This window comes from Fusarium oxysporum, chromosome 1 (genome assembly GCF_000149955.1).
Source record: "Fusarium oxysporum f. sp. lycopersici 4287 chromosome 1, whole genome shotgun sequence".
Taxonomy (NCBI): Eukaryota; Fungi; Ascomycota; class Sordariomycetes; order Hypocreales; family Nectriaceae; genus Fusarium; species Fusarium oxysporum.
In genome coordinates, this window is record NC_030986.1 from 5,867,795 (window position 1) to 5,895,225 (window position 27,431).

General features: G+C 45.9%; 11 protein-coding genes across 12 annotated transcripts; 5 read left to right on the forward strand and 6 right to left on the reverse strand.

Annotated features, from left to right (window-relative positions):
• Positions 1–486: 486 nt before the first annotated feature.
• On the reverse strand, positions 487–3,865 carry FOXG_18080 (uncharacterized protein; the record flags this gene model as incomplete). The annotated part of the gene is made up of 3 exons (XM_018398127.1): positions 487–545; positions 652–3,520; positions 3,557–3,865. 3 exons carry the CDS (start codon positions 3,863–3,865, stop codon positions 487–489), a joined length of 3,237 nt encoding a protein of 1,078 aa, XP_018234078.1.
• Positions 3,866–4,137: 272 nt separating this feature from the next.
• FOXG_18081 (uncharacterized protein) lies at positions 4,138–4,890 on the reverse strand (the record flags this gene model as incomplete). Its single annotated transcript, XM_018398128.1, has 1 exon — positions 4,138–4,890. The coding sequence occupies one exon, from the start codon at positions 4,888–4,890 to the stop codon at positions 4,138–4,140; it is 753 nt and encodes a 250-aa protein (XP_018234079.1).
• Positions 4,891–5,450: 560 nt separating this feature from the next.
• Positions 5,451–6,520, reverse strand: FOXG_01390 (uncharacterized protein; the record flags this gene model as incomplete). The annotated part of the gene is made up of 2 exons (XM_018378209.1): positions 5,451–5,811; positions 6,345–6,520. 2 exons carry the CDS (start codon positions 6,518–6,520, stop codon positions 5,451–5,453), a joined length of 537 nt encoding a protein of 178 aa, XP_018234080.1.
• A 2,040-nt stretch (positions 6,521–8,560) lies between these two features.
• On the reverse strand, positions 8,561–9,763 carry FOXG_01391 (uncharacterized protein; the record flags this gene model as incomplete). Its single annotated transcript, XM_018378210.1, has 1 exon — positions 8,561–9,763. The coding sequence occupies one exon, from the start codon at positions 9,761–9,763 to the stop codon at positions 8,561–8,563; it is 1,203 nt and encodes a 400-aa protein (XP_018234081.1).
• A 518-nt stretch (positions 9,764–10,281) lies between these two features.
• FOXG_18082 (uncharacterized protein) lies at positions 10,282–10,610 on the forward strand (the record flags this gene model as incomplete). Its single annotated transcript, XM_018398129.1, has 2 exons — positions 10,282–10,392; positions 10,440–10,610. The coding sequence occupies 2 exons, from the start codon at positions 10,282–10,284 to the stop codon at positions 10,608–10,610; spliced, it is 282 nt and encodes a 93-aa protein (XP_018234082.1).
• Positions 10,611–13,337: 2,727 nt separating this feature from the next.
• Positions 13,338–14,848, reverse strand: FOXG_18083 (uncharacterized protein; the record flags this gene model as incomplete). Its single annotated transcript, XM_018398130.1, has 3 exons — positions 13,338–14,049; positions 14,100–14,707; positions 14,756–14,848. The coding sequence occupies 3 exons, from the start codon at positions 14,846–14,848 to the stop codon at positions 13,338–13,340; spliced, it is 1,413 nt and encodes a 470-aa protein (XP_018234083.1).
• Positions 14,849–15,777: 929 nt separating this feature from the next.
• On the forward strand, positions 15,778–16,032 carry FOXG_18084 (uncharacterized protein; the record flags this gene model as incomplete). Its single annotated transcript, XM_018398131.1, has 1 exon — positions 15,778–16,032. The coding sequence occupies one exon, from the start codon at positions 15,778–15,780 to the stop codon at positions 16,030–16,032; it is 255 nt and encodes an 84-aa protein (XP_018234084.1).
• A 1,540-nt stretch (positions 16,033–17,572) lies between these two features.
• FOXG_01392 (uncharacterized protein) lies at positions 17,573–20,840 on the forward strand (the record flags this gene model as incomplete). The annotated part of the gene is made up of 4 exons (XM_018378211.1): positions 17,573–17,977; positions 18,565–19,088; positions 19,611–20,029; positions 20,245–20,840. The coding sequence occupies 4 exons, from the start codon at positions 17,573–17,575 to the stop codon at positions 20,838–20,840; spliced, it is 1,944 nt and encodes a 647-aa protein (XP_018234085.1).
• A 187-nt stretch (positions 20,841–21,027) lies between these two features.
• On the forward strand, positions 21,028–22,862 carry FOXG_18085 (uncharacterized protein). Of its 2 annotated transcripts, XM_018398133.1 has the most exons (4): positions 21,028–21,684; positions 21,750–21,933; positions 22,026–22,273; positions 22,321–22,776. In XM_018398133.1, the coding sequence occupies exons 3-4, from the start codon at positions 22,181–22,183 to the stop codon at positions 22,492–22,494; spliced, it is 267 nt and encodes an 88-aa protein (XP_018234087.1). In that variant the 5' UTR covers positions 21,028–21,684; positions 21,750–21,933; positions 22,026–22,180; the 3' UTR covers positions 22,495–22,776. The 2 variants fall into 2 exon arrangements, with proteins under 2 accessions (XP_018234087.1, XP_018234086.1); XM_018398132.1 differs by having other exon boundaries at positions 21,750–22,273; positions 22,321–22,862.
• A 202-nt stretch (positions 22,863–23,064) lies between these two features.
• FOXG_18086 (uncharacterized protein) lies at positions 23,065–23,959 on the forward strand (the record flags this gene model as incomplete). The annotated part of the gene is made up of 3 exons (XM_018398134.1): positions 23,065–23,376; positions 23,424–23,577; positions 23,601–23,959. 3 exons carry the CDS (start codon positions 23,065–23,067, stop codon positions 23,957–23,959), a joined length of 825 nt encoding a protein of 274 aa, XP_018234088.1.
• Positions 23,960–24,873: 914 nt separating this feature from the next.
• Positions 24,874–27,107, reverse strand: FOXG_18087 (uncharacterized protein; the record flags this gene model as incomplete). Its single annotated transcript, XM_018398135.1, has 3 exons — positions 24,874–24,919; positions 24,976–26,188; positions 26,237–27,107. The coding sequence occupies 2 exons, from the start codon at positions 27,105–27,107 to the stop codon at positions 24,999–25,001; spliced, it is 2,061 nt and encodes a 686-aa protein (XP_018234089.1). The 3' UTR covers positions 24,874–24,919; positions 24,976–24,998.
• Positions 27,108–27,431: the final 324 nt, after the last annotated feature.

The following is a 27,431-nucleotide window of genomic DNA, read 5'->3' on the forward strand; positions in this document are numbered from 1 at the left end:
TTAATTGGAAGGTGGGTTTCTTGTTAGCGTTCTCACCTGACCCCCCCCCGCGGTATATGCCTATTGTCATGGTGTGCTTCCTGTAGCTTCATCCCCCTCCCACGGGCGAGTATATAGGTATGATTTTATTGCTGGCTTAGATTTAGGGCTATTTTCGCCCCCGCAAAGCCCTATGACCATTTGCAAGTGTTCTAGATGGCATTGTGGTATTTCGCCTCTTCACTGTGCTATCTGCACAATTTTGAGCATTTGCACTATCTATTAGTCCCTTGACGCCGGGGTTCATCCTCAATCCTTGTAAATCCAATTGAGACTGTCTTGTGTGTTGTTTCGCCGGACAAGGTGTTATTGGCGATGGTATGCCAGAATCATGCGAAGACGAGTCACCTACCGGGTCCGAGGAATTCTGAGGAATGAAAGATGAAAGAGAGTCCATGGATGAATTGGAGCCAGATGAGACTGTTATACATGAGCTAGTGGTGGGTATTAGAGAATCTGGCGGGCTTTGCGGTGAATGGCTCTGACTTTGTCCTTGCTTTCCTGGACTAAATCGAATTGCAGTATCACATGAAGAGGGAGTTTTCATGTGCGATCGCGAGCCTTGTGATGTTGCCTTTGAATCTGTCGCCCTTTCAACGTTGGTTGACTGACTGATCCCTCTAGTTTGCAGATTTAGCGGCCTCCTTGGTGTTTTCTCTGATGTCTGATGTTGACTAGCCTGGGCTCTTGCTTCTGTCAACTCCTTTGTCAGCCGATGAACCTCGGCTGTGAGACTAGTGATTTGTTTCTCAAGCACCTCTTGCTCGTCTTCTCCCATCTTCAGCTGCTCAGAATAAGACTTTGCCTCTGCTTGAGATTTGGCTTCTTCATCCTGCAGCTTCTTTCGGGTCTCATGAAGTTTGTTTTGCAGTTCTTGTACAACTCTATCCTTATCAGCAATCTGAACATCTTTCGAAGCAGCCTTGTCTTTTTCCTTTTCTCTATCCTTCTCAACTTCATTCAACTTCTTCTGCAGTTGACATCCGCTTGATTGTACTTGTCCGAATTCCTTTTTCAGTGTAGTGACTTCACCCTCGAGTCTATTTATCTTGTTCTTCAGGCTTTCATTTTGTTCCTTCAGTTTCACTTCCTCTGCTTGCCTCTGGGAAATCTGGTCCTCAAGATCTCTCTTTTCCGCCAAAGCTTGTTTCGTCGTACCCAGCTCCTGCTCAAATTTTATCTTTTCACTAACCTCTATTTGACACTGTGACTGCGCGTTATTGAGCTGTTCCTCGAGTTCGGAAACCTTCTTGTTTGCATCTTCTAAATCCTTTGAGAACTTGGAGTCCTTATCTTCAATTTCCCTCCCATCTATCAAGCACCTTTCCTCAGCCTTTGCTAGTTTCTCCCTAAGTTCTTTGGTTTCGTTTGAGCTCTTTTTTAAATATCTCAAAACCTCATTTACAGCGGTGGAGATATCCAGGACATGTTCCATCCCGCTGTTTATGTCTTTAGGGCTCTTAATCTCATTTAAGACGCTAGACAACTGAGCTTTTAATTTCTGTTCAATCTCAACATGATCCCTCTCTTTATCTTCAGCTTCCTTCTTGGCAGTCTTAACACTGTTTTGTAGTATATTGTTTTCCTTTACTAGCTCTTCTTGATCTGCAAGTAATTTCAGTCTCTCTTTATCGACGTTTATAAATTCAGTCTGGAGTTTGTTGAACCTTTTACTGTTTGCTTCTCCCGAATTTAGTAGCTCGGCCTCGAGTTGCTTCATCTTTCCTTCCAGTTCGGTGACCTGCTTAAGAAAATTGTTGATCTCCTTGTCTTTATTACTCAATTGCTCTTGGTAACCCTTAATATTAACCTCGCTTTGTGAAGTCATCTTGTCGATCTCTTTCCTTTTCTCCCCAATTTCCTTTAGCACAGCACTATGCTTCTCTTCTAAATCGCCAACTTGTTTGTGACAGACTTGACGTTGCTTCTCTGTCTCATTTAGCTTTCTCTGAAGAGCTTGGACCTCCTCGCCTTTCTTGTAAAGGTCTTCTGCCAGATCTTTCTCTTTCTGCTTTTTGTCCTCCATATTCTTCATTGTCAGTTTTCGCTCTTTATCTGCGTCATTGATCTCAGTCTGTTTCTCATGGAGCTGCCTCTCAAGTTCGCCAATCTTTTGTTCCTGGACTTTAAGCTTTGTATCGTATTCTATAATAATAAGATCGTTCTTATGGATTTTAGACTTCTGCTCTTCAGCTTCCTTCTGCAACTCTGTGTTCTTGCGTTGTAGAAAGTCTACCTGTTCCTTTAGAGTATCTGTCTTGGCTTGAATCCCAACTACTTCAGCCTTTAGATTCTTATTAGTAGACATGAGAGCTTCCTTTTCCTCTTGTTTCTTTTTTTCAAGCACAGCAAGCTCTTGTTGTTGATCAAAAATCTTGGCTTCCTTTTCCCTTTCTAATCTCTTCATCCTATCTAGGTCTAATTTGGCCTTCTCTATACTTATATCTCTTTTTGCAATTGCTTCTTTGTAATCAATCTCAGCCACTCTAAAGGCCTCTAATGATACCTTTGATATATTTATTTGTTGCTGTTGGCGATCCGCCTGATTACCCCATAATTCTCTCATATTCTTCAATGTATTTTCCGTTTCGTGGAGGCTTTTTGCATTCCTTGATGCCTCTTCACTTGCTTCCTTGAACCTACCCCTCAATTGCTCTTCGTAAGACTCATTCTCTGCATCTAATTCCCGTTGTATTTGAAGTTTTGCTTGCTGGTCATCTAGAATACCCTTGATTGTAGCCTCCTTATCTTTAATCTCCTTCTGGAGGTCATCAATCTTGGCTTTGAGATCAGAGAGCTCCTTTTTGGACTCGACTGTATAGGTTTGGTTCCAGCTATCTTGGTGCCCGCCTTCTCCTTTCTGGCCAGCTGCAGCAAATACGCTATGAGATATCTGCTGAACCCATTTCTCTTCCTCCTTAACAAGATCAATATGAGCCATAGTGAAGCCCTTATAAGCACGGAACTTTATATGAGACCTGTCAGATCCAATGGTTTGATTAGAGATATCAACGGTCGTGCCGTTCGCTGGTGTTCCATTCTTTTTCATCGCGTTTTCAACTCCGCGAACAAGCAAAGGCCATTGCTCCCAGCCTAGCCCCTGATCATCTGTCTCAGAAGTTGGGTATACCATAGAAATTGTCTTGTCTCCTTTTTTAACTCCTCGCAGCAGCTCATCACTAATTAAGCCCCCGAGGACATCTTTTGACAATGTTGGCAACGCCTCATACAGATCCTTAGCCTTCTCCACATCGTCAATTATTTCGGCCAAAAGACTCAATGTATAAAGATGATACGTCTCCATTTTCTTTGCAGCTAGAGATTCTTTCATGCGTATTACCAGGTATTCGAGGTAAGGCTTCGATTGTAGAATCGCTCCTATATCAACGGAGTTCTCACTCCTTTTCCTTTTGCGAGACAAACGCTGTTCTTGGGTAACAATTGTCTCCCCCACTTTGTTGTCTTGGGTTATAGAGCCCACCTGTGATATGCTATTTTTACTACCTTCAGTACTTACATTAGTGACCTGATGGTCTGAATTGTTAGAATATGAGCCCAGTTCGTAGCCACCAACTAAGACCGGGCTTTCAGTCTCATGGATTTTATCATCTCTGTCTTGAGTCTTTTTTGTCCTCTTCTTTCTCGGAATCTCGGAATCGAGCTCAAATATTTTCGAGCCTCCTTGATCAGCTGCCTCATCCGTGGCGCCAGTGTTAGGAGTACCCGTCGCTTTGTTATCGCTGCATACTGCTGACCTCCTTGATCTTAATTCGTACCGCCTTTGAGCCGTCAACTGTCCAACAGCCTTTTGTGACTTCTTCCCCATCTCGATTACCAAGCCAGCGTTAGAGAGGACGAAGGAGACGGATCTGACTTAAATAGCCGCTGATACTCAACGATGGCTCCTATATTGGGAGCGAGACTTCTATGTCATTTTGAGATACTTCTTATATGCTAAATGTAGCTCTGAATCAATGCATGATAAATTTATCTATATACACTCCAAGATTGAGTTAGCCTCTTGCAAATAATCCGTGAACCGTCTTGCAGTTTGTCATAACCTAACACTCCCAACATGAAGTTTGGCATTTAAATTAATTATGCCCGTGACTTCCTCTTCGCCTTACTTGATGATTTGCATGAGTAGGAAGCAGTCCCAGTATAACCTACACAACTTCCATGATGTAAAGCCTGACAGTTCTCACAAAAGATAAGCAATACCGGTAGACTCTTTTGGCGACGAGTATTTGGTCGCTTCGGGTCAACCTGATCGCTGCCACAAACACATCTAATTCTTGCCGTCACATTGGTACCTCTCCTTGACTCTTCGGCGACAGCGATGGCAACAAGACGTTCCAGGGTCATAACATCAGACTGAATTTTCTGCATCCCAAGAGGAAGATGTGATGTAAGTTGGTCCGCCAAGCCTTGAAACTGATTCACAACCTCGTCTAACCGGGGGTGGCCGCATTCCCGAGGTGATGTATTGTTCTTACTGTTGTCGGTGATGCTGGAAATAGTCTTGATCATGTCGCTCATCTGCTGAATTTCCAACGATAATCGGTCAATACAACTGCCTCCGTAATCCATTCTCGACGTCAATTGAGTTGTTCTCTCCTTTACCGAGGACAGCTCTTGTAGAATTTGCTGGGGGACCTCTCCGTTGATCGTTTTGACGCCTCCCAAAATTTGAGCCAACATGTCCTTCATTAAAAACTGTCGATTTTGACCGTACCAGAGATTCATTGTATTGTAGTAAAGCTGCATCATTCTCTCGTCAGAAGGTTGAAGTTGTATTGGATGCATTTGCTTTGGTAACTGCTGGTAGGCAGCATAAGTGGTCTGGTCCATACTGCACTAAAAATCGATTGGCACAAGCAAAATGGCACAAGGTAGAAGCAAATGCTGAAGCGTTGGAAAATCGAATTTATTATGGCGGTTACCCTACCTAGCTCTACGGATGGTGAGGCATAACATATTTATTCATCAGCGCAATTAACAACGTTCATTTTAATCTTGTCGAATTCAAATAATTGAATAAAAAACAGAAGCAGTAAGACGACTAACACGCGCTCTGTATCACTTGACACCGAAAATCATCTCCTAGAATGCCAGTATGTGGGTTATCATTACTACGTTGTTATTAGTTATTAGTTATGTCTCCACTTATTACAACTTATTACAGATAGCATTGCTATCTCTGAAAGGTTAAGCCTTGCTTAGGGCCAATCGGTAACATGAGCTTACCATTCTTGGATTAGGCTTTGATTATGTGACATTGATTCCCCGCGTTTGTAATGTTGTAAGCCAGGTGGTGATACGTATGTAATGTCGAACCCCAGCTCTTTCTCCATATCGATGCCAGTACCCTGTTGGTTCTAAAGTTGGACCAACAAAGGTATCACTGCATCTCAAAAGTACCAGAAGCAAAGCTTTTTTGGTCCGAGTTCCGAAATATCTCGGTCGTCCTCATGTGACTCTTTTGGCCCCCAGTACTCGGCATCATCTCCGCCGATGGGTACCTCCTCCTCGCCCATGTCATCAAACTCCGAAGCAGAGCACTGATCATCATCGGCCCTGGACGAACGGGAGCGGCGGACCACCGGAATCCAACCCCCTCTAACATGTATAGCCCCAGCTCGTATGGCAGGGGTAGGCGACCCAGAGGTGAGGATCGGCAACACCGCCAGAGCGCCGAGAATGATGGATGGATTGAGTATACGTCGAAGGATGCGCTCCGCCAGCCATTGCCCACTTGTACTGTGGTTACATCTGGTTGGCTCTGGTAATTCCGGTACATGTTAGCCCAAACAATCTGGTCCTGTAGCTCTTGGTTCAACAAGTTAACAATGCATTGGCGTGGCTGGATGGTGGCGCATGCGCCCAATAACTGAACGGAGCTTTGTAATCGCAGCCGCTCGTACGAAGTTGCGAGCTGTAAGAGCTGACTAATTACTTCAATCAATTCCTGTAATTTCTTATCTTCTTCCATAATTAAACACTCGGGGGATCTTTCTGTTCTGAATAAATTGTCTGTTGCGCGACTTTTTATGATCACAGCGTATAAGCAGTGGCCAAAATATAAATTACACTGGCAGCAGCGTTATACGTGAAGCATTGCTTTCCCTAAAAATGGATACAACAACAATAACATTCACTAATAACCAATAACCTGTTCTGTTTCAGTGGTGATAAGATAAAGCTAGCCAATTAATCATCACAGCCAAGACGTCCATGCCAATGCCAATTCCGACACTTTCTCGCTATCATAATACAGGGTAGGTAGGTTTATCTCCTTATCACACCCCTGCAGCCGATAAAGACAAGTCAATATTGTGACTGGCTGTGACTCATAATTCCCCACTAGAATTTGCAGCTGAGTCAGGATACGACTAAAGCCGCCGCTAAACCCGGGAGGAACTTGGTGCACATCGTGTTTGACCAGATGATCGGTGCTGTTCATACTATCGTACATGGCCATTAAGTCCAAGTAATTTATGTCTTCCATACACCCGATGCTAGTATGGGCCTCGGCAAGTATGGTAACCCACGCGAAGCTTGCACGCGATCGAAGATGCATTAAGTCCAGTCTGAGGATAAAGACAGAGTCGAAGTTGTGTGCCGTCATAATGCTTAGTACTTTGCTCCAGTAAAAAAATGTGAGGCTATTGTCTATGTCTCTTTCAAGATGGGGGATTACACGAGTGTCTGGTATTTCTTGAACCCTACATCCCGCCTGTATAGCAAGAAAACGGTTGATAGTCAGTGTCATGTCGGATACGAGGGACTGGGCGCGAGCAGCTGAAGTTTGAGCCAACCACTGATGGCGAGGCCTTGGGCGACGTGTTGATTTGCCTCGTTGGTGAGGGACCGGTGGAAGAGGCTTTTCCCTGGGCGTATCTGGGGTCGAAAGAGGCTCACTTCTGGGTATCATGGGGCGGTTCCCGCCATTTGGACGAATAAAGGACGGGGGTGGAAATGTTGGTTCGATGCCAACCTGACGCCCCACGCTTGACTGTGAGTCATTGGTGTACAGCTTGCGCAGCATGAATATAGAGATAGAGAACGGTTTTGTAGTTAGAGAGATATACTTATGAAACCGAGAGACGCGGAGTTCAACAGTGATAGTGGTGTTATTAGTATTGCAAGGTCATTTATAGCAACCTTAATATAATAAGAAGATATAGTAAAGAAATGTCACCGGTGAATTTAAACTTCAAAGAGGTAATGGTTACGGATGGGGAACCACAAAACTGCCTATATGACATGTAGTAAATATAGATAACTAAAGGCTTTGGATCCCGGGGCTGCCGCAATTATTAGGTAAGTATTCCGGTATTTTTTATATGACTAAATGCCATAATATTATACATTATTATAGTGACATACTGCCTGGCTGGAATCACATAGTGAAGTTAGGGAACATTGCAAGCATGTGTAATGATCTAGGTTCGGCACTGTCAGATTCACTGTTTATGGACGGGTTCTACATCTAACTGAAGGCATATCTGCCAATAACTGGGGCGTCAAGTAAAGTATGTTAAGAAAAACAGATGTGAGGGTATGGACTTAATGGCTAAGTCATTTGAGGATCTAATAATCACTTCACCCTATGTCCCTATAACACCGCCGGATCGAAAACGATACTAAGGAGCTATCAATGTAACCCCGTCAGATCTAAGGTGTCTCTACCAATAGAAGAGTGTCATCATCATTGTCGGAAGGCTCATCATAATTATCAGACAACTTATCATCCTTCGTAGAAGAGACGCTCCCCCCACGAGATCTGCGATCATCTGCAAGTCCTTGTCGGCAGCGTTTCAACCACCTGAGTGGATTCTTGGAGAAAAGGGGTATAATTTCAGGCCTCAGCTCTAAAGTAGTAGCGCTAGTTTTGTTGTACATTCTCGTCCTCGTTATTGTAACTGAATGTGTAGTGGGCGCCTTGGTGGCTTAATACCTGTTAGCAAGGAAGCTTGAAATTGAGTTTGGGGAACTGGGACAGGTTACAATAATATCTTGTTATCAACGAAAGGGTTTCCCTGAGTAGGGCGTCGTCGTTTATTAGTGCTTCTTGAGACTAGGTTACTTGTGTGCTTTATTTCGATCAGTTGTAGTTTGAGGGGGGGGATATTATATACCGCACCGATTTCAGAAGCACTAAATCACACTGGGAGTCGCAACCACGTGAATCATGTATTTAAAATTAGAAGCAAAGGACATGGCGCAGCAACCGAAAGTCTGTGCTTATTACATTTATAGGTCAAGGCAACTGCGCCGAGGCGCTGAAACTAGAGGCCTTACTAGACGAAAGACGATCTCTATTTGGCCAGGAAGTCCAATCTGAGAACCGACTGAAAGGCCACAAAGTAACAGAAGGAACGCGTATTCATATTAATGCCCTGAATGGGCCTCACATGGTGAGTGGCAAGTAAGACTAAAGACAGGCTCGATCCATCTAGGTGACAAAGAAGGGAAAGCCATACATAAGAATCTCTTCCCTGGTCGGGAGTGGTTCTTCCTATGAATACTTGGTAGCACGTCGCGAAACACTATAAGACTTTGAGGGGCGTGGCCTAAGACCAACTCTCCGCTCTGAGGTAAGTGACTGTCCATACCGTTCAGATGGCTTCGATATGCGAGAACTCTTTCGCCGTGGCTTCGGGGGGATGGGAGAGAGCGACCGTTCTGGGGCCTCTGAAGTGGCTATTGACGAGTCGGTGACGTGACTCGGTTCCAAACTATTGCTGGCTTGTCGGGCGATCTCGACTGCGCGGTTTGTTTTCTCGTTTTCATGGTTGACTCTAGGATCTGACGTTGGAGGTAAGACGGCATTGTCCGGTGGCAGAGCGACAGACAGATGACTGTGCTGCTCCTGCTGCGTCGAAGCGGGAACACCCATGTTGGCGTAGGGTGCATGGATTTCCGTCGTAGTTTTAGGAGCCGGACCGTGAATGCAACTGTCCAGTGAAAAACCTTCCCTTTGGCGTTCATGCTTCCATGCATATCCAGGCAAGTCTCCCCAGCTATCATCCCAGATGCCTCTTTGCTGCCACGTATGCTTGACTATTTCGAAAGCCGTGGTACCAATGCGGTCAATGGGTTGAATGGACTCCTCCTTGCTACTACAGTTAATCGAGGGGATTAGATTAAAGCCCGTCTTAGCGCACGCCTGGCGCCAATGAACCTTCTGAGCATTTTCCTCCAAAGCCTTGGAAACCAGCTTACCCATCTGATGCAGGAATCGGGATATAGGTCGCGTTGGCTGTTCCAGGCGACCGGATGGGAGATCTAACATATCTCCTGACCACCCTTCCATGTCATCTCTTTCATGACTCCATCTCCAAGTCGACCCGTCACTCTCTTTCCATGTATCATCCCAAATACCCTCCTCTTTCCATCGGGCTAAGATGATCTTCCTCGCCTCTTCATCTATGGATGCGGGATCCAATTGTGGACGATTAACCGGGTGGTCGTTCATGAGATTCTCAAGTCGCCCCCTCTCTTCCTCTTGCTCGCTTTTGAACTGCGAGAACGGAAGAGATGGTATGTACTCATATTGGTCTTCCCACCGTACTAGCTTATGCTTCCCGTTCCCTCTATTGCTCTGAGGCGGAAACAATGTTTCTGCGAGAGAACTGAAGGCCGGAAGGGAGCGTCGTGATGTAGGTCGATTGTATCCAATACTTGTGCCAATTGGTTGATTGCTGTGCTTGATAGACATAGCTTCTGTTTTCTTTATCAAGATGTTGATTCAGCGTCTCGCGAATGTCGTACCGCAAATGGATTTCAGCTCTGCAAGAAAGAGATACTTCTAAGCGTCTTTCAATGGCCAGGCAAAGGCCACCCCTGTGCTTCTGTCATTGGGTAGGGACCAGCCGCATGGGTTGTCGGTTGTATGTACGGTGATGCTAACATGTTAGATTACATCGTGTAATGGGCCGTGTCCAGGATGCACGCATAACAATGTTGGTGCAGTTACAGGTCCGTGCGCCACGTGTGTACGAACTTCACTCCAAATACGGATACAGGCTTGGTACCCTTTGTGATTACTTTCAATCTCCATGAGAACGCGACGTTTCAAGCGAAGACCAACAACCCCCTGTAAAATTCTTACCGCCTCCATGCTGTCGCCCATAGATCAACATATTTAACCTGGATAATGCCCACGTTCCCACCTTGCAGATAACTGTAAGCTACTTGTAATCACGTCTATTCAAGTTTTGTTATTCCTAACACAGCATGCCTCACTCAACTAACGTAACCGACGAGAGGATGCTGCTGCACTTTGGTTACCAAGTTTTCGATCGAGAAATACAGCGCCTTTGGCGACATCTTGAGTCAAAGCTATCAGTAAGTAAGCAAATGTACTGAACATATTCAAACTCACATTAGGCTAGATACCTTGTGAAATCGTTGATTTCATCGACCTGGAAAGGGCCAAACCTGGTATCGATATGCCATGGTGTAGATATCATGACCGGTCCTCTGGAGTTTGCCTTCTTGCAGTCATTAAGGGAGCGGACATTAAGGGAGTGGATGCAGCCGAGTTTATCCCACAGGAAGAATAGTCCTGTGTTATCGATAATATGTCAGAGGCATCTGAAAGCGACAGTATTATATAATAATTCGAGCCATGGCGTTCTTCGTCAACTTCTACTGCTATTTTTATGCTGGTTCATCCATTATGCTGGCCTTCCAGCTGCTCAAGTGCCCGACGAATCATAGAAGAAGAATACTAGGTATTGGTAACATGTTGGCCCATGGCGTAAAATCTATGACAACATATAAATGCTGGCATGAGGATTCCTGGATTCCATTACACATGTCTAGCGCTGCAGTGAAATGTCAAACAATACCCCGCGATGCATCGTCTATAACAGTAATCCTTCATTGAACAGTTACCCAAAGGGTCTCGAACCGGCACTCGTAGGGCGCAGGTTAGGAGCTTCGAGGATTTCCAAGCACTTTATGTAGCTTAAATAGCTACAAGGTCAGCTTGCAATCTGGCTTCAATTTAGCCTTTCCTGCTCACAAACACAACCCATTCTGTCAATTTACTATGCCGCTACAATTTAAAGTAATGCATCGGAGTAAGGAATTGTGCGCACCTATCTATTTTACGCCTCAAGAAGTAAAGAATTCAGCATTGGACAAGCTCGAGGCATTGGAAGCTCTGCGCCTGAGCCGACAATGGGTTGACAACTCTGCAATATATTTGCAAAAGGATGGTTCTTTCTCGCATGAAGTTGCTAAAAGAGGAGGGCTGCAAACACATTTACAGACTGCATATCTTTCCGTGGCCAGTTTCATTTCCCCGCCAGGCTACCAAGACTCGCCAGAAGAAGAAAGACTACGAAATGCTCGTCGTCACCTTCTAGTCTCGATCCTTGCATATGCATGGCTCTGGCGAAGGCCTAAAGTATTAGATCATCAAGGCAATTTGGTCGCTTTTGAAAAAAGACAAGTAATTGCACCACAAGATATCCTTGATTTTTTTGATAGGGTTCGGGCTCATGAAGCAAGTTATACATATGAAGAAATACAGAAATTTCTTTTTAACGCACAAGAAGTGCCCCTACATTTGGATAAGTCAAAATGGAATATAACGGGGTTTTTTGCATGTTTGAGGTGGGATAATTTGCATAATTTACGTCGTGTCAGAGGCCCGTGGTGCTCGTGCCGGATGGAGAAGGATTGCTACCCGCCACCTTATTATAACACTTCCCCAACGAAAGGTCCATATCTTGGACTAGCTCAACGACTTGGACATTGGCTCCTTCGTGGTAACAGAAAGAGGGGCAGAGCAGGTTGTCAGGCAGAGACGACTAAGGCTGAATACTTGGAGAAAGACTACCGATAGCACCTGAGTCGCAGAACATATTTCTTTACATAACAGACTCAATTAAATCAAGAGGCCTTGCTGCCTATAATGTTGTCATTGACATGTAATCGGTCACAAAGGCCAAGACCTTCTTTCGCATATGAAAGCCATAGTAGCTACCGCTGTGGTATGTGCCAAAGGTTATGTTCCGTTAGTTAAATTTGGTAAGTAGCTTCTAATTCCGGCCGTGGAAGTATCACAGAAGTGACCAACAACTCTATTTGGGACAGCAAATCACAGTCTTATGGAGAAATCTTGCTTGATGAACTATATTAGAAAGGTAATACTCACAGTAGAAGACACTATCAGTATGTAGCTCCAACAAATTGCAATCGAAGAGTTTGCTTATTTAGATACCACACTTAATGGAGCTCAAAACCAGTTCTTCGAGTAAATATACTTCATTCACTTGCGACACGATACTTCACCGCGCATTCACTCTGCCCTGGGAGGAGCGCACACAGCTGGCAGGACAGAACCAAACATCAAGCCATTTCTGGTTCACGGTAAAAGGAACGATACAAAACGATATAATAGTACCGATCCAGGATAAAACTTCAATAGCTTCTGCTCCTTCTGAGGCATTCAGTACAACTCATATTCTCTTCGTAGGAGTCCCTCAATTTGCAGACATGGCTGTCAATGGTATATTGACGGTAAGCTTGAATATCGAAGGTGAGTGAATCCTGAATACAGCTGTATACAACATCATCATACCCAAAGCCAAACAATGGTTAAAAGCAGAGCTAGGCTGATAGTTTATCAGCGAAAGTCACAACAAGCTGCTTATTCAAATGGTGCATTCTTCGTCAACGAAAGGTACCCGGTTTAACTGCGCCGACTAGATGTCCAGTATTACCTCGACGACAAGTTACAGGACCTCTGAAGTATTCTCAAAGCAATAGCTGAAGTGTGCAAGCCAGGGTAATGGTAGACCAGCGCTAATGGATATGTATCTTCAATTTTATTACCCCTACAGTTACTGTAGATAGCTTATAACATTGCTATTCATAGATGCATCTTTAATATTGGCATTTTTGTTGGGGTTCTATTACAAAAGGTGGTAGAATTATCGGACCATCCGGACGGCCAATAGTTAGTGGAGTGATTCATCCAAACTTGTTGGAAGAAGATAGATAAAGATTCAAAACACGTTCCTGAAACAAGAACAGTCAGACCACGTGGGGCACAAAGCAGTATGAACATGCTCACAAATGTGTAATTAAAACTATAAATATAGCCAATGAAATGCTTGCAGAAGCCCGTTGTGACAGGTCGAGATAAGGCGCGCGGGTTACGCCGAGTCTTGGCCAGATGCACCTCTGATCAAGAGACGACAGAAGCTTACAAGCCTCTGACGCTGGAGTTTCCAAGAAAAAGTTTTAAAACTTCCAACTGAACATTCCCCGTACGTCTAAAGACGGTTCTTTACTGCCATTGGCCGGGTATCTTGAGAGAGGTTGACGAGCAGCTCGATGTCCTCCAGTGGGACATCATACTGCCAGGGGCTATTGGAATACGCTTGCTGAGAGGATACCATTGATTGAGGTGTGCTCTCCAGTCTCGACTGGTGCGGCCTTTGAGTGCTGATCATTGACTGTATACTCATCTTCCCGCCACCTGAGCCATCCTTGGATTCGCAGGCTCTGAGAGACCCTGATTCAAATGCGTAATGATTCGCATCTTCCACAGTTTCCTGATTAAGACGAAACGAAGTGCTTGTAACAAAGTTTGCATCATATTGAGGCCAAGCAGAGAAGAATGCCTGGTTGTATGGCGGTTGTTGCTGTTGTGCATGCATCATGCCACGATTCAATGCCCCTGCCTGGAAAGGTAGAGAATCTTTGTGTTGTACTTGATCAACCGTACAACGAGTGGAGGCCGTTGCCGAGGAGCCCAGTGATTTCTCGGTCTGGATCCTCTGGATCGCAGGTTCGAGGGTTCCCTGTGTCGTGGCTTTGCTTTCCTTCGTGTTGATCAGACCCCTCAATTTGTACCAGTTTTCGATGGTCTTAGCAATAACCTTTGCTGGCTCCTCAAGTGATTTCGAGAACACCTCTAGCCCATTGTTTGCCAGGTGAGACATGTATTCGTCAAAGTCGAGGGCTGAGGATGGCCTTTGTAATCTTGGTCTGGTCAAAAGACAATTTGTAGTGTAGACTTCTGGGATGCTTACTCTACCCTCTTCAAACCGTCGTAAAACAGTGATCCAAGTCCAAATCTCTCTCCAAGGCGGTAATAAGCCTGACCTTCTCTAACCCAGTATATGTTCCTTCGTTTTGGTGGTGAGTCATCGGCGTTGTGGAAGATTTCATCAAACCTAGCCTTCTGACTGAAAGGGCAGTCCTTCCTGGATATAAAAAGCTGTCTGAGAATGAATCGTAGTATTTCAACCTCTCCCCGCCGCCCTGCTAGCTGTAGAACACATTTACCTATGCTTTCGGTGTCATGAAGCCCTGAAAACTTGGGATCAAGAAACGAAAGGGGCGACAGGGCCAATTGTAGAGCCTTTTGGTAAAGTTGGGCGGAGACCTGGATGGTATCTGCTTTGGTGTTCTGCGTGATATCCCTCTGATCGAGTACATTATGAGTGCAGCCTACAGATACATCGGGTGGTTTCGTGATCTCTGTTGGCTGAGTGCTATAGGAAGTTGTATTAAACCATGCGTGGATGCAAGGTTCTCGCATGTAATAATTGATAGGTGCTCGAGTGGTTTCTTTAGATAGAGCTGCATGGTAATTCGGCGAATTTTGTTTGCACAGTTGATCAACAAACAGTTTGACCTACTGAGACGTGAGCTGAATACCCCTTACCCCATAAAGAGATCATACATCTTCTTGTTGTCTGCCAGTCAACGTGATCGAGTTTGTGGTGTATAAATATAAAAATCTTTCGAGCCGAGAAGTAATCTCAGGGTCTGCCATGGCTGTTTGCATATGCAGCTGCGGGTGAAAATTGCCCGTGAAGCGACATGCAGTGTTGTGTAGACTAGGGCTTTTCTTTAAACATCTTTGTCATTGATGACGGACTCGAGGTAGCGAGGTAAGGTGCACGTTGCAAGCATCAATTGTCAGGTCTATCAACCCAAAATAACAGACTATATCATTCTAACAAGTCATGCGTCGATCTCCCATTACAGGTAATAGCAGCAAGGGAGGGTAACAATGGAGTAAGGATATCCTCCGCAGTAATGTGAATAAACATATTGTGACTTCGCTGTTATATGGACGCTGAGGAGGGCGGTCCAATATTACAACAGTAATACGGGGGGAAATCATGTGACATTGGGAAAATGCACGGGCGCCCTCATTCGCTGTACCGATTCCAGCGCTTGAGACCATTTTACCAGACCCCAAACAGATTCTAGGCCATAATTCAACCTCACAGTTTCTCGATGTTGCATGACTGCAGCCACGTCTTGTTATATCTTATCTCAGGTTAACGCCACTTCAGTTTTAATATTTTGGTTCGTTTCCTTAATATAAATGTTATAATTGAGTTTGTTTCCTCAAAACCCCCGATTTCTGCTGAGGTGACTTATGGCGGCGCTACTCTGTCCCTCAAGGCTTTGATCACAACATGGAACCTCTCCCACCTCTTTCGGAATTTCTAGCAATGACCTTCGAGAGACCACCTCCGTTGAATCCCGGCATTGGATCTCAGTTGGCCTCTTCAGTCACTTGTCGTACTTGCCGCATGGACTTCTCAGGGCCTCGCAACTCTCCCATTCCTGTCGAGCATGCTCAGGCCATCGATTCGCGAGATCTATTCATCAGGGGCGAAAATATTCGCTCTCCGGATCTCGAGCAGTGCTGTATACGGAGAACAACAATGACGTGCTCCCCTCACCATTATGATGATCAAGCAACAAGCAGGAAAGATAAGTCTTCCTGCTCTCTCTCTGTTCCTGTCCCTTCACAACATGTTGAACGAAGGAGACCCACGATCCAGTTGTCGAAAGGCTGTAGGCTACGGCCTCCTTGTTCAGGGCGCCCTAGATCGTGGCCGAAGCGAATTTGTCGGTATTCAAAGTGTGGCAAACCCGAAACGATCGAAGGGAGGTCTAATTCGGGGGATGGAAAGCCCTATAATTGGCGAGGTTTCGTGAATATGCAGGCCCCGAAGGAGAAGTAGGCGCAGTGGGAAACGGTGTTATTTATGGATTCATACGTTTCCTAAATATAATGCTTTTGTGAAGTGATTATCTGGGTTATATAAACCCTGGAAATATGCCTACAAGTTTATCTACTGTGGAAGTCTGCCAACGTTCATTCTTCAGCTATCTAGTTTCTCAGTGTCTATATTGTTGAGCATTTTTATCAACCTCGTGTTGTAATCGAGCACTCCCCGCTCATTCCACCGAGCAACCACGCTAATTTCAGTGAGGTCCTCCGTTGGCATGTGCTCCCACCTTGAAAGTGATGACCGATGGTAGACAAGGGGGACGAAGAATCCTTGCTCTGTCGCTTGGGAACACAGGTTATCGGCAGTGTCAAGTTGCACGTGGCTTCGCAAGCCATTGATCCATGGATGTCTAGACGTATTCTTGGTGATTGTCTGTTGCGACTATAGTCTCTATTCGCGATTCCGGACTCTGGCTTACTGATACCGGATTCCCATAGGTTCTTGCGAACGTAGTTTAAGTATAGTATATAACCGGCCGATTAGTTTCGTCATGTTCCTTGTTATTCTCAAGAACAATTACTTATGCTTATCTTGATAGCAAAGCTCAGAAAATGGTAGATTTTGGGAAGTTAATATTGCTGAAGTGTTAATAGTGATATCTGTCGGCCCGTTCATCGACGTTTTCGCCTCGATTTGTTCATCTGCTCGTTGATGCAGTTCGCCAAGGGCGTGAGCAGCACCTTCCGCGTTGTCGTTACTTATCTTCACGAAGGCCCTGGTCTTTAATTCTCTCGCAGTCTCTTGCTTTCGCCCATCAGGGTATATTGGTTTGCATGAGCCGAGGGCTGGATATTGGCATCAAGAGCGTGCTAGTCGTAAGATGTATGATGTCTAAACAGTGAGCGAGATATGTTGTTTGCAGTTGGCGATTGTAGCAGAAAGTATGTGTACACCTAGAAATTATAGACGATAAAATCGAAAAGTCGCCTTCTGGCAACTACTTACAAATTTATTTATTTAAATATAAATTAAATATAAATATTCTTCTTGTTATTTTCGCGAATGTGTTGGCGGTTACTGCCCAATTCCTATTGGCGGTGCGCCATTGCAGACCGCGTTTCATTATGCAATAAACAGTGTGTGAGGCGTTGAACTAACGCGGTGAAATCACCGCCGTGCTCCTTGTGAAACATCAACCCAGCCATTTTCATTTACAGCGTCAAAGCTGACTCCACGACTTTCATTCAAGCAGCTATGGTGAGGAGCCAACTCGCACTTGAAACTTTCATGGGGTATATTTCAAACCATCTGATTTCATTATGCGTGCGCCGAAAACACTCACGAGAGCCATGAAAGATCAGGGCCATCTACCATCTCAACTTGTAAATGCGGAAGATGAAGCAACCGACGACGTTGAGAACCCCTTATCTGAGTCCTGCGACTCAGCCAGCACTGATGAAACCGTGGGTATTGACAATCACAAGAAACCAACGAAACAGAAAGGACAAAAAAAGTTTAACGAAATGCACCCTGGATGGTGGCCGCAGTGGTATGCGCCCTTTAACGGTGCAAACCGGAGTATCCGTGCAGGAATGAGGGAAAAGATTCAACAATACGAGGAGGCGGGTCGCGACCCGAGAGATATGTGGGATGAGTACGGCAATGACGGATGTATGGTGAAGGCAATCAAGAACAACCCAAGAGCCAAAAACAGGCTTACAAAAGCGACGTTCAAGAAGGTCCAGCTTCCCTTTACTATCACAAAGCCTGGTAGCAATAGAGTACGCCGTGCCAAACGACGTAAACGCAACTGCTCCCCATCTTACCAAGGCGACATCAATGACAGCGTTGACGCCCGTTCGCCATCCGGTGTTACTAGTGTCGACGACGATGCGACATCTTCTCAACCTAAACCATTAGCAGACTCCGTAAGGAGAACTATAGCGCGCCTGTATGATGATTTCATGCTCCGCAGTGACGATATATCACGATGCACAAAACTTCTTCATCCTGGTGATGAATGGCATGTGTTTGACCCTGGGTATCCGTCCGAGAATTCAGTCCTCCAACGCCTACGAACCCGCGCAAACAACTTCGTGTTCTTTCTCCACGCGAAATGCCATTGGTGTCTTTGTCATCTGGACAGAAAAAGCGGGCAACTGAATCATTTCAACTCCATGAGACACACTGACATGCCGGTTAGTGGCCTTGTATCGTGGTTATCAAAACACCCGTCAATCAAGCTTACATGTCGCATCACGATCCATGAGAAGGTGTGTTCACATTTCACTTCGATAGGCTTATCTAACGCGCCCAGGACTGTCCTCAACAAGAAGATGCATTCAACTGTGGAATCTTTGCATTGGCCTTCTTGCAATCACTGGTCAATGGTGAAGGAATTCCGACGCAAGTCAATGCCCGAGAACTTCGTACCTTTTTCGCTATGCATATTGAAGGTAATGGGCCGCCGGAACGCGAGATTACTGTACAAGAGACGACATCCACAAGTTGCCAGACACCACCTGAGCTGATCAACCCTGTAAACCGCAGCGTCAGCCTGCCTGCGGATTCCAGCATTCCAGCATCCTTCTTGGTCGAGTCTCAGAACTTCTTGAAGAGCTGGAGAAGGGAAAAAGAGAGATTGGCAATGGCCACAAAGACATTTGAGAAGAAAGCCATGAATTTATCGACCTTGAAGGATGAACTCACCCTTGTTCAACAAAGACTTCAGAAGAGCGAAGAAACAGTACGGGAACTACGAAATCAGATCAAGGAGTCTGGCGATACCGAGACACTTCATAATGACATCCGGGACCTGATAGCAAAACTGCCCCCTGCTGAGGGTAGCAGTTTCCACTGCAAATGGCTAAGTGAGCTGAGATCAAATGCTGAGATGACAAATGACTCAATGTTGGCAGAAAGCAAATCATTGCCAAAGAGATTGAGTAACGCTGAAAGCGAGCTTGATGGAGCCCGCAAAAGGATAACGCAGCTGGAGGGACAGATTCAATTGCGCAGAAGGGACCTAGAGGGGGATAGGTAACGAGATTGAGAAGACAAAGCAGGTATTGACCTACGTAAGTGAGGAGTATGCTCAGATTGAGGGATTATGAGGTACCAGAGGACATAAGCAGTGATAGTGACTAAAGCAAATGAAACTTAGTATAATTGATGATAATAACACTGAAGATATAACACTTTGAATGGCGACACTTTGAATGGTGACACTTTGAATGGTGACACTTTGAATGGTGACACTTTGGATGGTGATATTTGAAGTTTAGTCGATACATGTATCTATCCTCTTTTCGGAAATATGTGGGGTAGCACATGTACCCCGCGCGGTCGACCGCGGTCGACCGCGGCAGAAAGGATGACTCACGCCCGACCAATTAAATCATACCCAGTGGCTCTTCGCTTCGCCCGCGGTCGACAAATACCGCGAGCGATGTGCACCGCGCGTCCCGCGTGCATTTTTGCTACTTAATCTAACGAGAAGACGGGCTGACCGCGAGCGAGACTCACAACAAGTTCTTGAATTGGCATGCACTCAATTTCCAGTGAAATGACTGGCCAGGCTCCTAGTCAAGCTGGTCCCGACGTCAGCATATCCGAGCCGTGTTCAATTTCAGATCCAAACAAGACCATCGACGCTATCACCAAGAAACTCTCAGTTTACCTTGCGGCCAAACACAGCCCGCCGTTCACAGCACCAGCTGGATTTGATGATGCCTTAAATGCCCTCGAGTCACCAGACCACATCGTGCAAGTCTTCCTAAGTCGAGGGTTTTGGTGTTGGCTAGCATATTTCCTAGCGACCAAAGATCCCAAGACTCAGCCGCCTCTATCCTTGTCTGGCATTCCGTACGACACACTGTCTGTCATTGCTGGTCTCGTATCTGAAGCGCCAGTAGATGATACTCTCGTTAAACGTATTCAGAGCACGCTCTGGGTCGCTAGGCGAGGGTCAACGCGCCGTTGTGAGTAGCCTTGAATTGCTCGTTTATTTACTTCTCTAATCGTGTAGCGGACTTGAGTAAGGCGGGCATTTCCGGCTTCCCTCCCCGTCCTTCAACCATGCCTGTGTCACACCCTGAGGCAAACTCCCTCAAGCGACCTCGTGGCCAGTTCTTCGAGGATCCCGATGAGCCAGCGCAGGTGGCTCAGCGACCCAGACTGAACAACACAATCCTAGATACAACGATCGCAGTATCTCTACCAGCTGCGGGCCAGCCAACACAAGAGCTTCATTCACTGGATCACATAGGCCAACCGATGTTAAAAGTTAATCCACCAGATGGATACAAGTGGCCCGACGCTCGCAGAATACCATCGGTTTTCCCCCCAGAGCTCGGTGACATGATTGCTCGGAACGGTCATAAAGCCTCAGTCTTTGCGTTATTCCCCCCCGATGCAGCCAAATGCCGTCTCCTCCTGAATATAGAGGCTGCAAAGGTGTCGCCCCTTGTAATGAGGCTCTACGGCATACAGATTGTTGAGATAGAACAACAAAGGGCTTTGGCCTTGCCGGGCGGAGTAAACGCGATAATATCCGGCTCGGTGCAATTCACAAAGACAAAGCTCAGTCTCTGGGGTGAACTTTTTGGAGACTTGATTATTCAGGGGGTGCAAAACAGCCGAGGGTATCTGGACGAAGTGGCGCGAGGTATCATGTTATCAAAATGCCTAAGTATGGAAGTGCCCAGTGCGACTGATCATCCGGCCAAAATCACCATAACGATAAACGAGTTCGCTCTGAATGATATAATTACCAGACTCTGGCTGTCTTAAGATCAGTTGCGCTCTTTGTAATTATTTTTTCCGAATCTCTCCTCCGGTAAGATAAGCCCACCAACCATAGGGTATTTCCCATTGCCCAGTGCTCTTCATTGGCGTCCAATCTTTCACTGTAGGTCCCCTAAATAAAGCCGTACTATTTCTCCAAAGCAATGTTTCTTCAGTGTAAATTTTGGGCCCGACTTTGGTTGCGGAATCCCACACGTCGTCATCGATCGTTGCGCTAGGATCAGAGTCCTGGCAACGTTAGTACAAAAATGCAGAAAAACGTAAGTGGGATATATTGCGTGGACTTGCCGTTTTGGGACATTCCATTTTACGTAGTGGACGAGCTTGTCTTTGGTTATGAATGCAACAAAAAAAATGACAATCTGGAAGACCGTTCGTGATGGAGGAAGAGCTGTAGCCTGGCGTCTTAGCAGAGTGGGATCGTCTGGCTGGGCATCAACATGTGCATCGAGGTATTTGTCACGATTGCAGCCCGATCATTTTTGATGGCAAAGGCGAATCGACGGACTCATCATGGTGGAGAACACTGTCGCTGCGTGGCACACGCTGGGCCCGCGCTAGGGTACGGGACAACCTTTGCTCCGCCCGCGGTCCCTCCAAAGTGGAGATCTGCCCTGCCCGCGGTCGCTTTCTGAAAAAGCACTCGAGCCCTTGCTGAGATCGCGGCAGCGGAGTTCTTGGTGAGTGGGGTGCAGCTCAACTTGCAGGGGTTTAGACGTCACCTTCGTTCAGTCGTCACAGGAGAGGACATGATATCACAAATTATTGTCAATTCAACGCACCCCTATAGCATCAATCACGGAATAACTTCATGTAGAAAACGCATTTGGTGAGTTTCAATACCTTTCTGCTTAATGTTCAGTGCTCAATTGAACCTAATGCAGCAGATTTGAGTTGCGACACAAATTCTCCTAATTACCATGAGAATCGACTCAATATACTGTAGTATTGCTGAGCTTCTTAGAACGTCCCACTGGGACAATAGTTGCTTCATGCTGGCATCAGCAGGCAGGGATTCCGAAATCACACGGTTTGCTTTCAGGGGCATCCAGGCCGAGACACTTAGTCATGCGTGTTGGTGCGTAGGATCGTCTGCATGGCAGTAGAGGGCCTCACGGTACAAATATGAGGTCCCCTTCCCGTATACCACTAACATCTGCACATCGATAGCATCTTATGGTTACCTTGATTGCCTTGTTTGCTTCCATTGACTGCTTTGCGGTAGCGATTGTCCTCCATATTCACAGGGGCCTCTTACATTTGCATTTTTGATCCTGGGCTGAAGTCAAACCCCTGGTCTTATCACCTTTGAGCAAACTTCGAAAATGACTACCGCTATCACCAGTGACCATAATGCAAAACTTCCCGAGATCTGCATTAATGATGGTGTCATTTGTATCACGACGGTAATAGAAAGAGTATGCCCAGCAGCCTGATCCTTAAGCTATCCGCTGATATCAATCAGACTTATCACGACACGCCTTCCAGTAACGACTGCACCGAAAAGGAGCGTACCCGTGAACGCGAAGAGTTTATGGCTGTGGTTAGGCTGTCCTTGACTGAATTACCTTTCATTGAGTTGTTGCAAACATCGGGGCGCCAGTTGGTCAAGCATTTTGATATAATGTCTAAGTTGTGAGCCAGATGTGTTATTTGCAGTTCAGACTTGTGGCTGAGAGCTCAAATCAGCACAGAGAACTTAGCAAACATCGGGGCAACGCCAGCGGGATATTCGAAGCGCCCTCTGAGGTCGCATTGGGAGTTGCCACATTGTCAAGGTGTACAAGTAGATCAACTAATACAGATCAATATGAGATGTGGACGAATCAGAGCAAGAGCGGGTCAGCCGCCGTGCCAGTGATGTAACCACCACGTTTCTTTTGGCTTGCAGGTGAGAGAACAGCACTAGACACATGCAGGCGTTGGCAGGCAATCCCGATGCTGCATGGATCCACTCCTCTTATTTCTGGTGCACTCCGATAGGCTATTGACGCTTAGCCGTTACTGCATATTATCAAGATACAGTGATGAGCATGGCACATGGTGTTCAAGCTGCATGGTTCGTTCTGGTCAGCCAGGTGGTAGATGAGGCATGCAGCAAGAATCTGCAGCTCACTCTGGCACCACGGATATAGCTGGTATCCCCCTAACCCCCCTCGACAAATGGCGAACCATTCTCTCCTCAAGTTGCCTTCATCTTTGGTTTGCAATGGGCTGGCACGACGTCCTCGATATTGTGATGTTCTTCCTGCCGTTGGCACAGCAGTATCGAGGATTTGACCATCTGCTGCTCATCTGGCTACCTTTCACCCAGCATCACGCAATGATCCTCAACATCCTATGGGCATTACTACCTGCAAAGACAAAGCTAACCTCTGGCTATATCTTGCCCTGGTTCAAAGTAAATCTAGAGCCGGAGAATCCACTACTTGCTTTTCTATACCGGCATTCCAACGTTCGTCTGGTTTTCAAACCTGACGAGGTTCATTTCAGGCTCGAAATCAAAGTCTTTCAGTACACGGTAATGATATGGTGGAACATGTCCAATACAATTACAACTGCCCGCAGTTTCTCCTTATACCCCCTCATACATCTGTCAGCACGGACCATGGCTGGACTAGGAAGAGCTTTGTCCCTTCTAGCTTTCGAAAGCTGAAAGGTCAAGAGCCCGAGATCAAAACAATGGAATCCGAAGAAAGGTTTGAAACTCGATCGCCCCTCGGTACTATCGCTCACCTATAGCAGGCAAGAACAAGAATAAAGGAATAAAAGACATCACCAACACTAGTGACGACGAAAGTCTGCCTCTTCCTTGTCAGACAAGCCAAACTGCTCTTGTAACTGGGACAGCTAGCAGAGCCATCTCCCGGTGGGCCCTTAAAGTCCGACAGCTTCCTGGTTACTTGATACAGGCTCGCAAGCGATTTCAAGTCAACTACAAGACATTGCCTTATGAGCACCAGGCTTGTCGGCCGGAGGCTCTGGTGAATCCCTTGACAAATCGAGGAAGGCCTCACGAAACCTCTTCTCAGGGCTTGCCTATTTTCCAGCAGGATCAAGAGTCCAGTGCAGGTGGCACTATTGCGTCAGAATGGAATACTTAGTGGGACGGAGGGAAGAGATGTCCAAAGGTACACATTGCCGTGGCTTCAATTGTACCATCACGACACAATGACTGTGTGGATTTTAGAGGAAGTTATTGTACTGAGGTTAGATTGCACCTAGGTTGGCGTGGCATGTACAAGAAAAAACAGATTCATTATTACAATCGCTTGAAATGATGTGATGCGGAGAAAGAACGAGCTTTTCCACGGATTTATGATTGCAGTGCCTGATATTGGTGATAATCAAGCAGCAAAATAAAGAGAGATTTATACTGTTCAGAAAGACTTCTATGGTATCCTTTTAGCCTTTTATCTTCCGATCTATATAGTATCTTGCCTTTTGTCTTCCGTGACCGCTGTAGAATTAAGTGCTCCGTATAGCAGCGTCCTTTATCTCCAAAACCTGTACACCAGGTTTGAGGTTGCTTGAAATATTTTACGATCCTTAGCTTGATACTGTGTAAAATTATGGGCTGTTCGTCTAAGCGCTGGCATTGAGCGCATTAGGTTAATGTCTCGTCGCTGAGAAGATTTCCGACTCGCTGTCTCCCCTTTAACTCTATATGGGTCTATGATCTGTCAATCTGCCGAAAATTAGTTCTACAATACAAGGCTGTGAAGGTGTCTTGAATCTGGGGTACTGAAGAAAGTGAAGTCGGTTGATTGGAGGTGGGTCACGGAAGGGACGGAGGGACCGCAGGCCCTAGAAGCTCAAAGTTACCAGTTAGATAGAGTTTCTCTAAAGTCTGATGTTGTAGCAGACAGAAATGGTGGCTTGTTTACTGAAAGCGGGGTAAATCATCACTTTGATAACCGCTGTGTCGTAGGCCAAAGTGACCATGGTTCCTCACAACGACGATCATTAATACTAGATCCAGATACCCAAAAGTCTGTTTTCATTATTCAACGAAAGTGTCTGTTCTAAGAAATATTGAGACAGTTCTAGACCCTAAGTGATGGCTAGAAAATGGTTGATGTTAGCAAATGACTTTCTGCTGTAGCTGAGACGGATGGACATTATGTTATGTGAGGTTGACAATTAGCTCGTGTGGCTTTTCCAGGTCGCCAGCACTTCTTGGACGCGTTCACTCGCTGGTACAAAGCGTTCCATCGCCCGGGCAAAACGTGTAAGCTTTCCAGCATTCAAAGCGAGATTGTTATATCGACCACATCTCACGTCTTCGCACTGCTTTTCATCCATACTCTCCTTCAGCTTCTTCAACTGCTCCGTCGGGGTTTTCAGATCGATACCGTCGACCATCTGGTCAGACCATTCCAGAGAGAAGTCTTTAGGAATTGACTTTTCAACGGCTTCGCGTGTTTCCAGAAGCGCCTTCAATGCGCCTTTGAGACTTATAAGGTTTCGAAGGTTCAAATCAATATCATCAAAATGATGGCGGTTGAGATCTTCCAAGTGCCTTTCTGTCAGGCCCTTCTCCAGTTCTTTCAATTTCTCTATCGGTGCTTCCAGGTCAATATCATTGATGAAACGATAGTATCGGTGTTCTTCTTTCAGACCATCAATGTATCCGTTGTTTTGGTCGCTAGAGCTCTCCGGATTACTCAATCTTTGCTCGCTGCCGTCGCCGTTATTATAATTATTGTTCTCGTCGTTGTTATTGCCGTCATGTTCGTCGTCAATGTTTCCTTCTGCCTGACTCAATTCCCTACCAAGATAAAAGCCACGACTGAACCAGCTTTCACTTTCCGCTTGACCAAGTTCATTTCTAGGAGCTATAACGCTCGACATGGCGTCTTCCCCATCGATAAGAGCTTCTATTCCGTTGACAGAATCGGTGTCTTCGTCGGAAGGTATATCAACAGGATTAAAACTTGTTCCTTCTTCATGACTCTGGTTTTGGACATGAATCGCCTCTCTTTGTGCGTTCCCCATCGGAGAACTACGGAATCTGTGATAACCGTAGGCTTCCGTCGATTGTTCCCACTCAGGATGATAACGCGACTCAAGACCTCGAAGTATATCGACACCAAATTCTCCCACTACTTTCGGAGCCTCCAGTTCTTCTTGCATACCATGGATCTTCCGAGTCTCATTTAAAAAGGTCTGCTCCCTCAGAGCTACGTCGAATATAAAGTTCAAGATATTCAATGTTCTTTTGCTGACTTTTGTCCTTCCTATAAGGTTCTGAAGAACCAAGCAGGGGTTTTCCTTCTTTTCTTGGGACCGGATGGCCCGTCTCAATAACACGCATAAAGGGTAGATTAAATCTGTACACTATCAGTATGCAAGAGGCTACTGAGAGATTTTGCACTGACCTGGTTTGGTAGGGTTCTTGATCGCTAGACGTGAGCTGAGATACTTTCTGAATTCCGAACATACCGGGCTTCTCAAATCATCCCAAACTGATAGCAAATCTCTCAGCTTATCGACCTTGATTTCCATGAATTTCAACCAGTATACCATGAAAAGGTCCCGCGTACCGAATCGGATCTCCCTCGAAGAAACTCCGCATTTATGCTGGCGAGAGTTTATGTTCAACCCCTTTCCGCAAATCAGATAGTCGTAGAGTTCTGGGTTCTTCTTCTCTGGGTGGCTGGATATGTTGTGCGATACGAAATAGTCTTTCGAAGACGCGACGAATCGGCATGGCTTGCAAACCAACCGCTCCTGCGCCCAGTCACCGGGCTTCCTCGGAGCCATTGTGAGCATCATCTGCTTTCTGCTGTGTTCCCCCAACGAGACATAGCCCAACGAGACGTAACCTAACGAGACTGAAAATAATTTACTAATAGCTTCCTCGAAACCACAGCTATGGCCGCCCTGCAGTACTATGATGCTAGGAAACTTGGGATCTTCTTCCGCCTTGATCTTGAATGTCTTCCGGTCGAATATGAAGTGATTAACTGAGAGATATCGCTCGTCCTGAGGCGATGATAGAGATTGAGTATTTCTGTTGGCGAGTTGCTCTAAGTCCTTGAGAAGCTCACTCCAGGCCGGAGTAAGAGACCGATTGTTTCTACACTCGGACAGGAAGCTCTGCCGAGCATGCGGAGTTTTCAATATCGAAACCGCGGCTTCGACATTTTGCTCATGTTGATCAAAGTTTGGCTTCAATTCTGCATAAGACACGTTCGGATGTCCCAGGTTCCACTGAAACATCAGCTTTTCAAGGGCACTCTCTGGCATGTATCTGAAGCATGTTTTGAAATAGTCGTCAACCGCGCAGCGGTTATGGGTGTCGATCAACTCTTCTTTAGTGCCGCACAAGACGTGACTTATGCTTTTTGCGCAGATTCCGCACACAAACGACTGTCCAGAATGACAGTTAGAGCATTTCTTTCTTTTTCCCGTCGCTGCATAGTTGCAAATTAGGCACCGAGTCCAACGAGTTTCCGACATACGGCGCAAGTCTTTTGCTGACCTTCCTGGAAATAGAAAGAGGCTGTTTTCAGGAGCACCATCCCATATATATAATAGCTTGACTGTTTGAATCTCCAGATCGCACCATTC

What these genes read in the sequence shown, in the direction of transcription:
- FOXG_18085 (XM_018398132.1), top strand. Translation starts at nt 22,181, where the DNA reads ATGACTACCGCTATCACCAGTGACCATAATGCAAAACTTCCCGAGATC. An exon ending in TCACGACGGTAATAGAAAGA is followed by an intron (nt 22,274 to 22,320) that starts GTATGCCCAGCA and finishes GATATCAATCAG; the next exon opens with ACTTATCACGACACGCCTTC.